Source organism: Neovison vison, chromosome 13, assembly GCF_020171115.1.
Source record: "Neovison vison isolate M4711 chromosome 13, ASM_NN_V1, whole genome shotgun sequence".
Lineage (NCBI taxonomy): Eukaryota > Metazoa > Chordata > Mammalia > Carnivora > Mustelidae > Neogale > Neogale vison.
Genome location: NC_058103.1, coordinates 42632056 through 42646053, shown reverse-complemented (window position 1 = coordinate 42646053; position 13998 = coordinate 42632056). Strand labels below are relative to the sequence as shown.

The window sequence follows — 13998 nt, the reverse complement described above, 5'->3', positions numbered from 1 at the left end:
GATCCTATGCAATCAGTTTGGAGAGGAGGATAGCTGGCAAAAGAGATGGCAAAGGCAGATAAAGAAGGTAATAAAAATTTACAGAGTTATACAAAATTGATGTATCAAAGTCATGGTGGATTAGAGAGTGCATGTAAGGCCATATGATCGTTCTGAAAAAATTAAATCGAATTAGGACATATATTCAATTCCAAGTCTCGGTAGAGAGGCTAAAACAAAACTGTAAGAGAATTATTTAGCTGAGAAGTGAAAGATGATGAGTACATGTAGAACAGGATGGACAGATTATCCAATTAATTATCAAGCATCTTTTGTGAGCCACACATTTAACCTACTTAAGTAAATGGTCCAACTCTGAAATGAGATAGAGAGGTTTTGGGGATGACTTTAAAAGTCATTGCTCATGAAGCACCTGGCTGGCTCAGTCTGTACAACATGAAGCTCTTAATCTCTGGATTGTGAGTTCAAGCCCCATGCTGGGTGTAGAGATTAGTTAAATAAACTTTAAAAATCAATCAGTCAATCAAGGAGATGGGAATGATAGTTCTTGGTGAGAATAGAGCAATACACTGTAATATTTATATTTTGAAGATACCATTTCTTTTCTGATTTTTTCAAAGTATATATATATTTTAAATATTTTATTTATTTGAGAGAGTTAGAGCAGGGGAGGGGTGGGGGAGAAGCAGACTCCCCGCCAAGCAGGGAGCCTGACACAGGGCTCGATCCTGGAACCCTGAGATCATGACCTGAGCCAAAGGCAGACACTTAACCGACTGAGCCACCCAGGCACCCCTCAAAGTATATTTTAACACAAAATATGAGCTCAATCTCTTCAATAAATTGTAGTAACATAACAAAGATTTTCAACTATGTTTTAATGACTTATTTCTTTCTTTTTTTTTTTTAAAGATTTTTTTTTTTTAATTTATTTATTTGACAGACAGAGATCACAAGCAGGCAGAGAGGCAGGCAGAGAGAGAGGAAGGGAAGCAGGCTCTCCGGTGAGCAGAGAGCCCGACGTGGGGCTCGATCCCAGGACCCTGGGATCATGACCTGAGCTGAAGGCAAAGGCTTTAACCCACTGAGCCACCCAGGCGCCCCCTGACTTAATATTTCATTATAAAATATATGAGACTATCTTTCTGGCCCTAATAAAATATTATGTTAATAAACAAAACAGAACTATTCAGAAAAAAAAGTCATGATTCATCATGCTGGGAAAAATATGAGATTATTAGCAATAGCTAAATGATACATGACCATCACTGCTCATTCTATATGATGACTCAGAGTTTGCGGGTAGGGAATTCATTCTCACCCTATGTTTGTATTGCAAGCTTTAAGTATAGCAATACATTTATATTCTACCTGTACCCAAGGATCCCCAAGTACTGCCCCAAATAATAACAGATCTATTGTCTGTTATATGAAGACTTGTTTTTTTCAGACATTCATGAGGAAAATAAGATTTTATTAAAAAGTCCACCATTCTACGGACTAAAGGGAAATCATGAAAAAAAATTTTCTCCATACAGTTTCTTTTAAAATGAAACCATTAATACCTGACTTAGCAATGGCCATAGGGCCTTGCATCTAAAGCAAGATTTCTGAACCTGGTGTCCCTACGAAGAGTCTGTGGCTAGGCTAAGAGTCTAAAATTCCATGAAGCTGCATATCATAATCTGTGTGTATCTGAGTTATGAGAAGAAACTTTACAGCTTTTATCAGTTTTCTGAAGGTGTCTAAAACCCCCAAAAGTTTAAGAATTCTTATTTATTTATTTATTTATTTTCAGAAAAACAGTATTCATTATTTTTTCACCACACCCAGTGCTCCATGCAATCCGTGCCCTCTATAATACCCACCACCTGGTACCCCAACCTCCCTCTCCCCCGCCACTTCAAACCCCTCAGATTGTTTTTCAGAGTCCATAGTCTCTCATGATTCACCTCCCCTTCCAATTCTTATCTACATATAAGAAAAAAACAGCTGAATGATCCCATGTTTAGATTTTCCCTGTCCTCTCCCACCCAGGTTATCAAAGTCCAAAAAATGAAAATTCAAAATAATCATGTTAGTAAATTTCAAAATTCTCCTTCAGCAATTTCTTTTCAGAAGAGACAAAGGACTAAAAGTACTTCAAGGTGTATCATTTAAATGTAGATATTAAGAGACCACATTTTTTCAGTCAACTATTATATGTGTTGTACAAAGGGGTTACTCAATAAATTCTTGTTGAATAAGCAAAACCGTACAGGGAAAAATACAACCTTATCTATAAATTATAGCATATTTTCAAATTAGCTCTTGAGAAATAAACTTGCCTGTCAAAAGGTAACTCCTGGGCAATTAGGTGCAACTTCTGAATGATGTCTGCTGCCTCCTTTATCTATTCAAAAGTAAATGAAAGCAGTAATTAAAACAAAAAACCCTATGCATATCAAAAACATCTTTATACTTGAAAATAGCTCACAGACCCTCATTCCAACAATTTTCTTTTAAAATTCACAAAAATAAAACCTTGTGAGCAACAGAAAGACATATGGAATATCACTAATACTAAGTCAATAAAACATAATATTTGTCTCTCTGGTATTGAAATTTTGTGATTTTATAATGCCACAGTCCCTTCCCAATGAAACCTGTAGTTCAAATTTACTTGGAAAAAACTTAAAGTCATTGTTTGCTAAAAGCAAGAATTTCTCTTCTGGTTTATGAACCCAAAAAAGACAAATAAGATTTATGAAAGTAATTCAGATCATATTACTGCATATATGTTACTTTAATCTAAATGCATAAAACAATAAAAATACCTGTCATTTAATAAATATATAAATTTATAAAACTTGTTCTAAAAGCAAAGACAGAATTTAATATGAAGTCTCCTTTGTACCATATGAAATATGGTACAAAAATGTGTTTACTTATTTATAAGTTGTAAAATTAAAGGGCTAAGGTCAGGGGTCTGAAGTTCTTATTAGCAAATATGTGACTGTGATTACTTACACTAATATGTAGGGTGGTTATGTAACAGTCACTTTTTCTTTAAATGTCACATAAATACTGAGTTTTATTTCAGCACACCCTTAATAACTGATTTTATGCTCACTCTCTATTACACTAAAACATAAAAAGAGACTTAAAAACATGAAGGAAGAGCTAAAAACATTACTATAGCTCTTTCTAAGTATCATGTGAAGTCTGGAAAGCAACAGTGGTTAACAGCAGGGTCAAAGAAAAAATATCACTGTTCTCAAACAGTGATTATAGATTTCAGTTTCACTTATCTCTTTTCTCCTAGTCAGCAAGTCACTGTCATTTTCAGTTATCACTCACTCAATCCTGCTGCACATGGGCACAGGTACTACTGCAGTATCGCTTTTCACCATGTCATTTAGTTGGACTAGCAATATCCATCCTTTTCTCCTCACCAATATCCCCTTCAGGAAAGACCTGCCTGGACCACAGCCATTTCGATGTTTCCATCAGAAATTTGTTCCTATTTTTTAAGAGATGGAAGTTCCCATTATGTACTGTTTGCAAACTTTGCATAAATGCAGTGGGAATATAGTAGCAAATAACACTTAATTTTATTGAATTTCTATAGGTAATTGTTTTGGAAAAATCATTTAAAGCACTATAGTTCTTAGGGTCGTTCATCACTTAAAATGTACTACAACAGTAAGTACAGAAGTTGTCAAACCACACTGTAATCATTTGCTAAATCTCGAGTGAGGTGAGAGACCAGCCATACTAGCAAATGGTGTTAAAGATAATCAGAGTCATCAGGCGTTATCTGCATGAAGCACAATAAGCTGTGATTCTAGGAAGAAAAACAGCTAACATATTTTGTAAGAACAGAGGTAAGAGGAAATACATAATATGGACATAAAATAGGTCTTTCCTAGGGAAGAAAATTAAAGATTCTGAAAAACAAAGATTAAAAAAACAAAAATGGCTATGGAGCAGGAAGATATCTTATCCCATTCCAATTCCTTCCACAATCATACACTTCCCTAGCTATGTAGGTGATTTTCTTTCCTTTGGGAAGATAGAAATTGAGACAGCCAGAAGGTTATCTGATAATTAACAGTCTAATACCATATATGAGCTCCTAAGTATAGTTAACTGTGATAGTACCAAGCCAAAAATAATGATTCAGTTAGCAAACAGTAACTCAAAACTTATGGAAGACATGAGAGAAAAATAAAACAATTGGGGGGAAAAGGAACAAAATATAAGAAAAAAGAGACACAGGGCACTTGGGTGGCTCAGTCAGCTGAGTGTCCAACTCCTGGTTTTGGCTCAGGTCGTGATCTCAGGCTCGTAAGATTGAGCTCCACATCAGGCTCTTTGCTCTGTATCAGGAGTCTGCCTGAGATTCCCTCCCTCTCCTTCTACTCCCCCTTACCCCCAATGTGTGCACACTCTCTCTTTCTCTCAGTCTTTTAAAAAAAAAAGAACACAAGATGAAAGAAAATGGAATATAGAAGAGAGTGAAGCAAAGGAGAAGAGGAATTCACTTAAAAACCATAGGTCTATACTTAGACCTCAAAAATTATAGTTAAGTGACCAAGTGAATGAACTAGCAATTTGAAGACTTCTTCCAATTAAAACCTCAAAATTTAACAGGTAACAATAATACCAAGAACTATACAATTACCTGAGGATAATAAAAAAATTTTTTTTAGGATTTTATTTATTTATTTGACAGACAGAGATCACAAGCAGGCAGAGAGGCAGGCAGAGAGAGCCGGGGAGGCAGGCTCCCTGCTGAGCAGAGAGCCCAATGCGGAGCTCGATCCCAGGACCCTGGGATCATGACCTGAGCTGAAGGCCGAGGCTTTAACCCACTGAGCCACCCAGGTGCCCCAATTGAAATGTTTTTAAAAAAATGTAAAGAACCTAATTTCATGATGTAAAATATTACAAGTAATACAAATCAGATTAAAAATATGCATGTTCAGGCATATTTCTTCCCCTAGATTATAAATGGCTACCTTGGCTGCATTCAGATAAACAGGACAACTCACATTGGATAAAATATCTACATTTGGTTTACAATAGCATAAATAGATTTCATAATCCTATAGGTATAATCCAAGGTAATCCAAGTTATAAAATTTAAACTATATAATTTTCATGTTTAAAATATATTTATAATATGCATAAATATATACTTTTATATTATAAATACATGTTTATATTTAGTAAATATAAAATAAAACATTCCATAAATTATCCTGATAAACAGTTCATTGTTTGAGCATGGGGTGTGTGCCTGTATATATGCATATCTACTCTTCTGCTTAAAAATTACATAAATCTAATAAAAGCTAGATATGGCCACTGTTTAACAAGTGTTTAAGTATGATAATATTCTTAGTGCTAATCTTGTCAATTCAACTTTATACTATAAACGTAACTGCTTATACTAATTAATTATTTTCTTAAAAGATGTTATTTATTTTTTTATTTGACAGCTAGAGATCACCGGTAGGCATAGAGGCAGGCAGAGAAAAAGGAAGAAAGTAGGCTCCCCGCTGAACAGAGAGACCAATGAGGGGCTTGATCCCAGGACCCTGAGATCACGACCTGAGCTGAAGGCAGAGGCTTTAATCTACTGAGCCACCCAGGTGCCCCATACTAATTATTTAAAATACTGTCCCTTCCTTACAGGAATTTTGTAAAATATGTAACTGTTCCTTCAAAGATCTCTAAAAATTATAAATTCTATAAGCCTATACAGTTCCTACTCACAAAAATGTGTTGCTTAATTCAAAGTAAACTTCAACAATACCTAACTTTTAACATTCCACTATCAAAAATATTCCATGGAGTAAACTTGGAATAATTCAGGGAGAACTGTATTTATATATTAGTGGACAATGTTACCATATGTATATACTATCTATTAGAATTTTTTCATGCATTTTGATTTTTCCCCATGGGAGGAAGAAAGTCACCTAAGTATCTTCCTTTCAAGACTGTAGAACAGCCAATACTTAATACTTAGACCAGTATTAAGTGACTAGTGCTATGAAAAGGATTAATATAAACAATTCAGATTTTTCAATTCTCTTTAGTCCAAACTATACTTGAATTCTTTATAAGAGCTCTTTATTCAAGTAATAGAAATTAGAAGCTCTGCATTCCTTGTGGAGAAAGATACTTCAGCCTGTTAGACTACATCTTCACCCAATGGAATATAACTGTTAAATTATATTAATATTAAAAGTCAACTATGAAAAAGAAAAACTTATTAACACAGTTATCTCAGCATTGTCAAAACACACACAATTTTATAAACAAAAATTCCAGACAATCCTGCAATTAAAAATCTGAATATATACACTTCATCAGTAATCTGCAGCAAGTGTATTAAAGCATACTTCAGAACAATAAAAAGTTTTAATAAGTCAGCTACTTGGTGATTTGAAAGTAGTAACTGGAAAATAATAAATATAGTTCATAATTTGGGCATTGTTATTAGTGATGCAGGTGCTTTTATCCTTCTGACAGTACTCACCTTTTCAGAATTTGTAAAAACATCAGATTTCAATTCTCCATCTAGAAACTCATTAAAGTATTTCATCAATTTCTGAGCTTCCACTGCCCGCTGTCTAGGTGTGTTTACCCCTTCCAACTGGTCTCCAAGGTGACAGACCTTGGTTGCTACATAGCTGATGTGCTCATCTAGTTCTTGGAAATGTTGGAAGGCAACCTAGGAAAAATGCGCAGAAGCATAAAATACAATCAGAGAATCCAGTTTATAAGTGAATTCATATCAAAACTAGACCATCAGTCTTATCTCTACTCTCTAACTTAGGTAACTAAAGATAACACAGAAGTTATATGTGAGCTAAACTAGAAACAATTTATGCCCATTAGCACTGCATGATCTGAAAACTTTTTAACAAAGTTGCACAACATGTATACCTTTAACTATAAAAATAATATTTTATCATGAACATTTGTTAAGCAATAAAAGAGTATCCTATTTAACAATATTCCCAGTACAATTAAGTCCTAAACAATGATTCTGAAATCAATGAACTAAGTATCAAAGGGACCAGTGATTTGAACAATTTGCTTGCAAATTTTGACACTGAGTCAAAAATGTCGAAATAAAAGGCATTAATTAAAAATAGAGCATTTAACATTTATTTCAAATATCTGAAGAAAAATGCTAGTATTAGAAATAAGGTAAGATGGGACGCCTGGGTGGCTCAGTTGGTTGGACGACTGCCTTCGGCTCAGGGCGTGATCCTGGAGTCCCGGGATCGAGTCCCACATCAGGCTCCCAGCATCATGGGGAGTCTGCTTCGCTCTCTGACCTTCTCCTCGCTCATGCTCTCTCTCACTGTCTCTCTCTCTCAAATAAATAAATAAAATCTTTAAAAAAAAAAAATAAAAAGAAATTAAAAAAAAAAAAGAAATAAGGTAAGATGATTTTGCCCAGTTTTGAAAACATAAAAGACTGTAACTATTATTCAAGTGAAGCAAAGGTAAATACTTCCTCACATATTCTTCCCCTTTTTCCAGGGTACACAGGCTGTCATGTGGTATTTAAAAGTTATGTACTTAACTTGTAATGCCTTAGAATTGCCAATAACAAAACTGCTGATAATTCAGTATGGCACTTTTGTTCTGACTTTAAGTTATGAGATGAGGGAGGAAGAAACTGCAAACATTCACTAAGGACTTCCTCTGTGCTAGATACTGTTCTAAGCACATTACTTGTATTTAATTATTTAATCCTTTTAACATCTTATTTTATAGATGGAAAAAACTGAGGCACAGGGAAGTTGTTTGAGATTATAACATTAGTAAGTGGCAGAGCAGACAGTCTCCACAAAGCTTCTTAAATTAACTATTAATACTATTATTATTACCAAGAGAAAACTGCATTATAAGTATTTGGAATCTTATCACTTTGACTACTTAAAAAGGCCTTTTCTTACGTAAATTACTGACTTTATTAAATATTTTTCCACAGCCATATATACTTAAGTGAAGGAAATCAAATAAATATAATGTGAGCAGAAATCAGTTCGCTAATTCCTAACACTAAAGAACAGACCCTAGGAGGCAGCAATGCTAAGCAGGACTCCATGAACTACATTTATAAAGGGCAATCAGGTTCCAGATAAGGCCCAAGCTGTAAAAGGGGTTCACATGATCCAGATTCAGTTTGGGACTTAAGAATGGCTTGGAAAGGGACGCCTGGGTGCCTCAGTTGTTTAAGCAGCTGCCTTCGGCTAAGGTCATGATCCCAGCGTTCTGGGATCGAGTCCCACAACGGGCTCCTTGCTCTGCAGGGAGCCTGCTTCTCCCTCTGCCACTCTGTCTGCCTGTGCTCTCTCTCTCTCTCTCTGACAAATAAATAAATAAAATCTTAAAAAAAAAAAATGGCTTGGAAGTTGCTTACTTACCCCAGCGCCAGGCTAGTGATTTGATTTTACTCCAAAATGGACTGAGGAACAGTTCTGTATCCACTCTTACTGTGGCATCACAGTTCTTGTTTGAGTATATACCACATGACTTGTAGAAAACTTCCCAGATTAGGGGAAAAACTGATCCAGGCAATAGCTGTTCTGGTATTAACTTTGTTTTATGCTTAATGAGAATACAAACGACTGCTTAAATATCCAAGCTAATCATGAGCCCCTAAAAATGCAGGTCTGCTAAAGTTTGCACTGTGACTGTACTAGATACCACTCCAACCTAAGAAGGATCTACCATGATCACAAACCACAGATCAACAGCAAGTCAGTGCTAAGAGTGGCTGTTAACAATTCACTGACATTTTTCCCCAGGGATGGGAACAGTTGACAGAAACCTCAACAGTTACTATTATGTGACTAGAGTTTTTAAAGAACTTAATAGTGGAAGGAAATAAAGATATTATAACCTGTGTAAACTATTCATAGCTTAACTGTTTACCTGATTGCTTTTCTGGAGCTCTTGTACCTTCTTGGCAAATTCCTTGGCTTCTTTCTGACACTGTTGCTCTAGTTTCTCTACTTTCCTTTGAATCCTTTCATCCATTATCTGTAGTTCCTGAATATGATTTACAAATTCTTCTAATAACCTAATAGAGGAAAATCAGAATATATATATCAATTCATCCATGAGTAATCTTTAGGAACTGGCCAGTTCACTTGTCGTAAAGTATCAATAACCATCCCCTGAAGTAGGGATGACCATGTTAATTTTCTCAAGAACATCTTTGGGATTATCTTTATGATGAATGAAAACCTCACCCAGGAAAAAAAAAGAAAACCTCACCCAGAATCTCTTCTACTTGCCAGAATAGAAATCAATTTTATAGAAAATAGTCAAAAAGATAAAAATATATATTTAATATATATACTATAAAAATATTTATAGACTATATAAAAATAACATTGTGCATTCCAGGGAACAGTGACATATTCAACATGTTTTTATTTTAGAGATATAATCAACCTTTTCTAATTTATTACTAATTGGAGAAAAAACTAAATTCTTTTAACACAATAAAACCCCTCCCCTAACACCATTTGAAGTCATTCTCTAAACTAAAAGAAATATAAAAGAAAACAAACCCCTAATTCTAATGCTTTTATCTTTACTGGCCAAGTATTAACTAAGATCCCTTCACACAAACTTTGGAAGGAATTTCAATAGTCACCTCTACTCCAAACACAAATTTGTACTAGACTGGATCTATGGGGAAAAAAACATTTTTACTTCACCTTTTGGGATCGAAAGCTTCAGGACCCCCTCTAGAGCCTCCTCCTGGGGTTCTCCACACAAGTCGTTCAATATACTCATCTGCCACAAAAGGCTCCTAGTTTACAAAATAAATGTTCTTTTAAAAAGTTCCGAGGAGATAAATTAATGCTACTTACAAAAATGAAACAGGTTCTACTATGTGAGGTCTTAAAATGGAATTAAATTTCCATTTAAACACATCAATATTATTAAAATGTACAAGGCTGTTTCATTTTTTAAATGAATAGATTAATAAAAATTAGGATATTAAAATATTAGAATAGTATTATAATTAGTTAAAACATCCCTATGGAAAAATGAACAAAGGATACAATTTATAGAAGACATACGAGAAACATGAAATACTTGTGGCCTCACTAATCATCAAATAAAATCAAATTATCATTTTTTTTTAACCACACACATTGACAAAGTGGTTTTTCTGGTAATTACAATATGCAACACAGGAGAGGGTAAACTGAAATTCACACACTCATGTTTTAGAAACATTGATAGGTAGAATATTTTTGAAGGACAACAGATAATGATTTAATAACATCAACAGTATTACAAATGCTTATATCCTTTAACCCAGTAATTCTACCTTTAAAATTCTAAGGGGAAAGCAGATATGAACACAACAATTTTTGCTGAATGTTCACTGAGTATGATGTATAATACCTCAAAATTGTTTCATAAATATTCAATAAGTCATTATTTTAAAATAATGACAAATTTGCAGGATGAAAAACTATCTTCCTTATAAAATCATGCTAAAAAATTAAATGCAAAAATGTTTACATATAATACTGATAAATACACATATACTTTTCTAAATTTTCTCAGAAAAAAAGCATGAATTGTGAAAAAAAAGAGTATTCAAGTAGAAAACCCAATCAAGAAACTAAACATTCAAATGTTCACCATTAGCTGACAATAAATTTTTTAGACTAATACACACTAATTTATGTACTTTTCATACTACCTTCTTTCACACAACTGGATATCATATATTGCCTCCCACTTAGCATGTAACTTAAAACTAGTAGCATTTGCTGGTGATTCTAGTTTGAATTCTCCATTTGTTAATCATATGTTAAAAACACATTTTCATTGATAAACATTCATTGAACAATAAAATTTCCAGTGCCAAGCACTGTTAGGCTTTGAAATAAAAATATATATTAAAAAACTGTAACCTCAAAAAACTCACATCCTAATAGGGGAAAAATTATAAAGAATGCATCATATGTGATACATAAAAGAAAGAATGTGTGCAAACTTTAATATTAAACACTTCTGAGTAAACTTTTACCTCAGCAGGTAGTTGGGCAACAGAAATGTGGTAGTTATTAATTCAGCAAATTTTGCTAAGCAATTGCTATGTGCTAGGCATAGTAGTAGAATATAGATGTTAATTCAATAGACAGGGTTCCTGCAAGGCCTCATAGGAATGATCTAGGTAAGGATGCCAACAATAAACAAGTACAGACATAACTAGTTATAATTGTGATAAATGTAAGCAAAAGAAAAGTCCTGGATCTAAGCCTACACAACAGGAACAGATGATGCGAAGACAGTAGGGGAGAGAAGACTGGCAAGAAGTAGGCATTACATCACGCAAACTTTCAGAGGACCTAACACTTCAGCTGAGACTAGAATAAAGAAGAAAAATCAGCCAGACAATAATGGAACAAATATTTTTCCTATAAGGAAAGAGCAGATAGAACTTAACCTATTAGAGGAACTGAGAAGTAAGATAGATAGATCACATGGACAACATCTGGAGAAACATGAGAGATGACAATTAGGGCCAACAGATAATAAACTTGTTCTTTTTTATCATCATCTTCATCACCACCACCACCACACTGGTATTTGAGAGAATCATTCACCAGTCTCATGTGAGAGGAAGAATGAGAGCACGAATTTCAGTCAGGCTGACAATAATCATCATGATAAGAATATGCATTATGCACATTCTTTTTTTTTTTTTGCATTATGCACATTCTTATTATATGCACCAACAACTTGTATGCACCAACAAGAATAACATCTCACATAAATACTTTACATGTATTACTTCATTTACTACTCTCTTCATAAGACCTGTAAAGAAGGTCCTATTTTATCCTCACTATATGATGAGGAAACTAAAATTAAGAGAGGTTAATTACTTAACCAAGGTAACACAAGCTGAGCTGAGATTTGAATCATTCTGTTCTATTGCTATGTTAAACTGAATGGCAACTATGGGAAACTACAAGTAGTTCCCTGTACCTGAAGTTAGATGGTAAGTATAACAGGTGAAGCTAAAAAGTTAAAAACTGCCACATGAAGGCATATGCACATCACTGATCATGTCTTTTAAAATTTCTACTTATATTTATAAACATTCCAATCATATGACCCACCAATAATGCATACCAGTGATTTTATCAGACAACTGATACACTGTCACATGCCTATCTGAAGGCAGAATTCAATATCAACTTTCAAACTGGTTCATATTTTATAAGAAAACCATAAAACCTTTACGACTGCTAACATCACTAATTGCTAAAAGAAAAAAGTAAACATTGAGCAGTAAGAACACAAAACAATATAAGTAGGTATTAAAAAAATCTTTAAAACTTTACATTTTACTTATAAAAGTCTCTTGCATAGCAGTCAAATAACTGAAAAATAGCTGTCATATTAATCCAGTTTCTCTCATAAGATTGCCATTATAGAGAAGCTATCTGATAGGATGGAGGCACAGAAAGTAAACAAGGTTGTTGGCTACTTTTAAAAAAAAAGAACAGTTTATCCATGTGCTGACATGTTTGAGAATTAAGCCCTAAGGATAAATTAGATCTCCCACAAAAGAAAACTTTTGGCCCTCTGAAATATAATTAACACATTTAACAAACATATGATCATTTAAATAATCAAACCTCTTCTCTACTTCATTTCTATTGAGATATAAGTTTATGTATATAAAAAAATTCTTTATTTACATATGTAAATTGGGAAACATTGACTCAAGATAAAGGAATTTGCTTAGAGCTACTTAGAACTTTAGAAACTTAGCTACTTCAAAACTTAAAATCTGACAAGAATATGAAACACTCCTAAATAATGTTGACAACAGCTAATTTTTAAGGGCTTATTATGTGCCTAATATTTTACATACTTTAGCTCATTTAATACAAGTCTATGAGGTAGGTTTTATCAACATTGATTCATTTTATACCTATGTAACCGTGTGATACAAAAAGGTTATTTAATTCAAGGTCACACGGATTTATCTGATTTCAGAGGTCCAAATATTCACTTCTGATAAAATCCAGAGCTTTTTCTTTAAAAGAGGCTAAATTGGGCACTTGGGTGGCTCAGTTGGTTAAGCGACTGCCTTCGCCCCAGGTCAGGACCCTTGAATCCCGGGATCGAGTCCCTCATCGGGCTCCCAGCTCCATGGGGAGTCTGCTTCTCCCTCTGACCTTCTCCCCTCTAATGCTCTCTCTCACTCTCTCACTCTCAAATAAATAAAGAAAATCTTTAAAATAAATAAATAAATAAATGAGATTAAATTTAGAAAGTAGTCACGTCTTCCAAAAGTCCACAATACTCCCATAAATAACTTTACATAATAATCATGCTCCTTTTCCTTGTCACATTTTACACATGTACATCTAAGTAAATAATTAATAATCATAGTTCTCATGGGTTATTAATTTATTATTCGGTAAGAATAAATTGCAATTTATTATGGCAATTTTCAACTTTCAAACTTCATTGAAATTTACAGTTTGTTAATTCCAATATACCAGTTTTATTAAATTATATATGTTCAAAAATTTATACATCAGCAGACAAATATTACTGACATGGTAAAAAAAAAAACAAGCAAGCATTTTTTAATATGAAATATTTCAATTTTCTCAAAATACAATGTTCCTTCATTCAACAAATATTCATGGAGAGCCTAGTGCATGTTACTGACTATTCTACAAACCGAGGAAATAGCAGTAAACAAGGCAGGGGAAAAATCTCTGCCCCTATGGATGTCATGAAAGGGAGGGACAAACAAATGAACAGATAAATGATAAATAAGAACTATGAAGAAAACTAAAGAGGATACAGAGTGATGGATTAAAGTAGTTATTTGGCAGAAGTAATCAGGCAAAACCTCTCTAAGAAAACAAATTTTGAACAAAGATCTGAACACAGCTAAGGAATAAGCCATGGAGGAAA

The 13998-nt window shown here is 33.8% G+C and overlaps 1 protein-coding gene across 1 annotated transcript in view; it reads right to left on the bottom strand.

Annotated features, from left to right (window-relative positions):
- The window catches only part of EXOC5 (exocyst complex component 5), a 63041-nt gene that overhangs the window by 32899 nt on the left and 16144 nt on the right, over nucleotides 1–13998 (bottom strand). Inside the window, exons 2-5 of the mRNA XM_044230746.1 lie at nucleotides 9744–9838; nucleotides 8950–9097; nucleotides 6533–6727; nucleotides 2328–2392 (exon numbers count right to left, since the gene is read on the bottom strand). Of these exons, the coding sequence (XP_044086681.1) occupies nucleotides 2328–2392; nucleotides 6533–6727; nucleotides 8950–9097; nucleotides 9744–9838 (503 nt within the window). The remainder of the gene's footprint in view (nucleotides 1–2327; nucleotides 2393–6532; nucleotides 6728–8949; nucleotides 9098–9743; nucleotides 9839–13998) is intronic.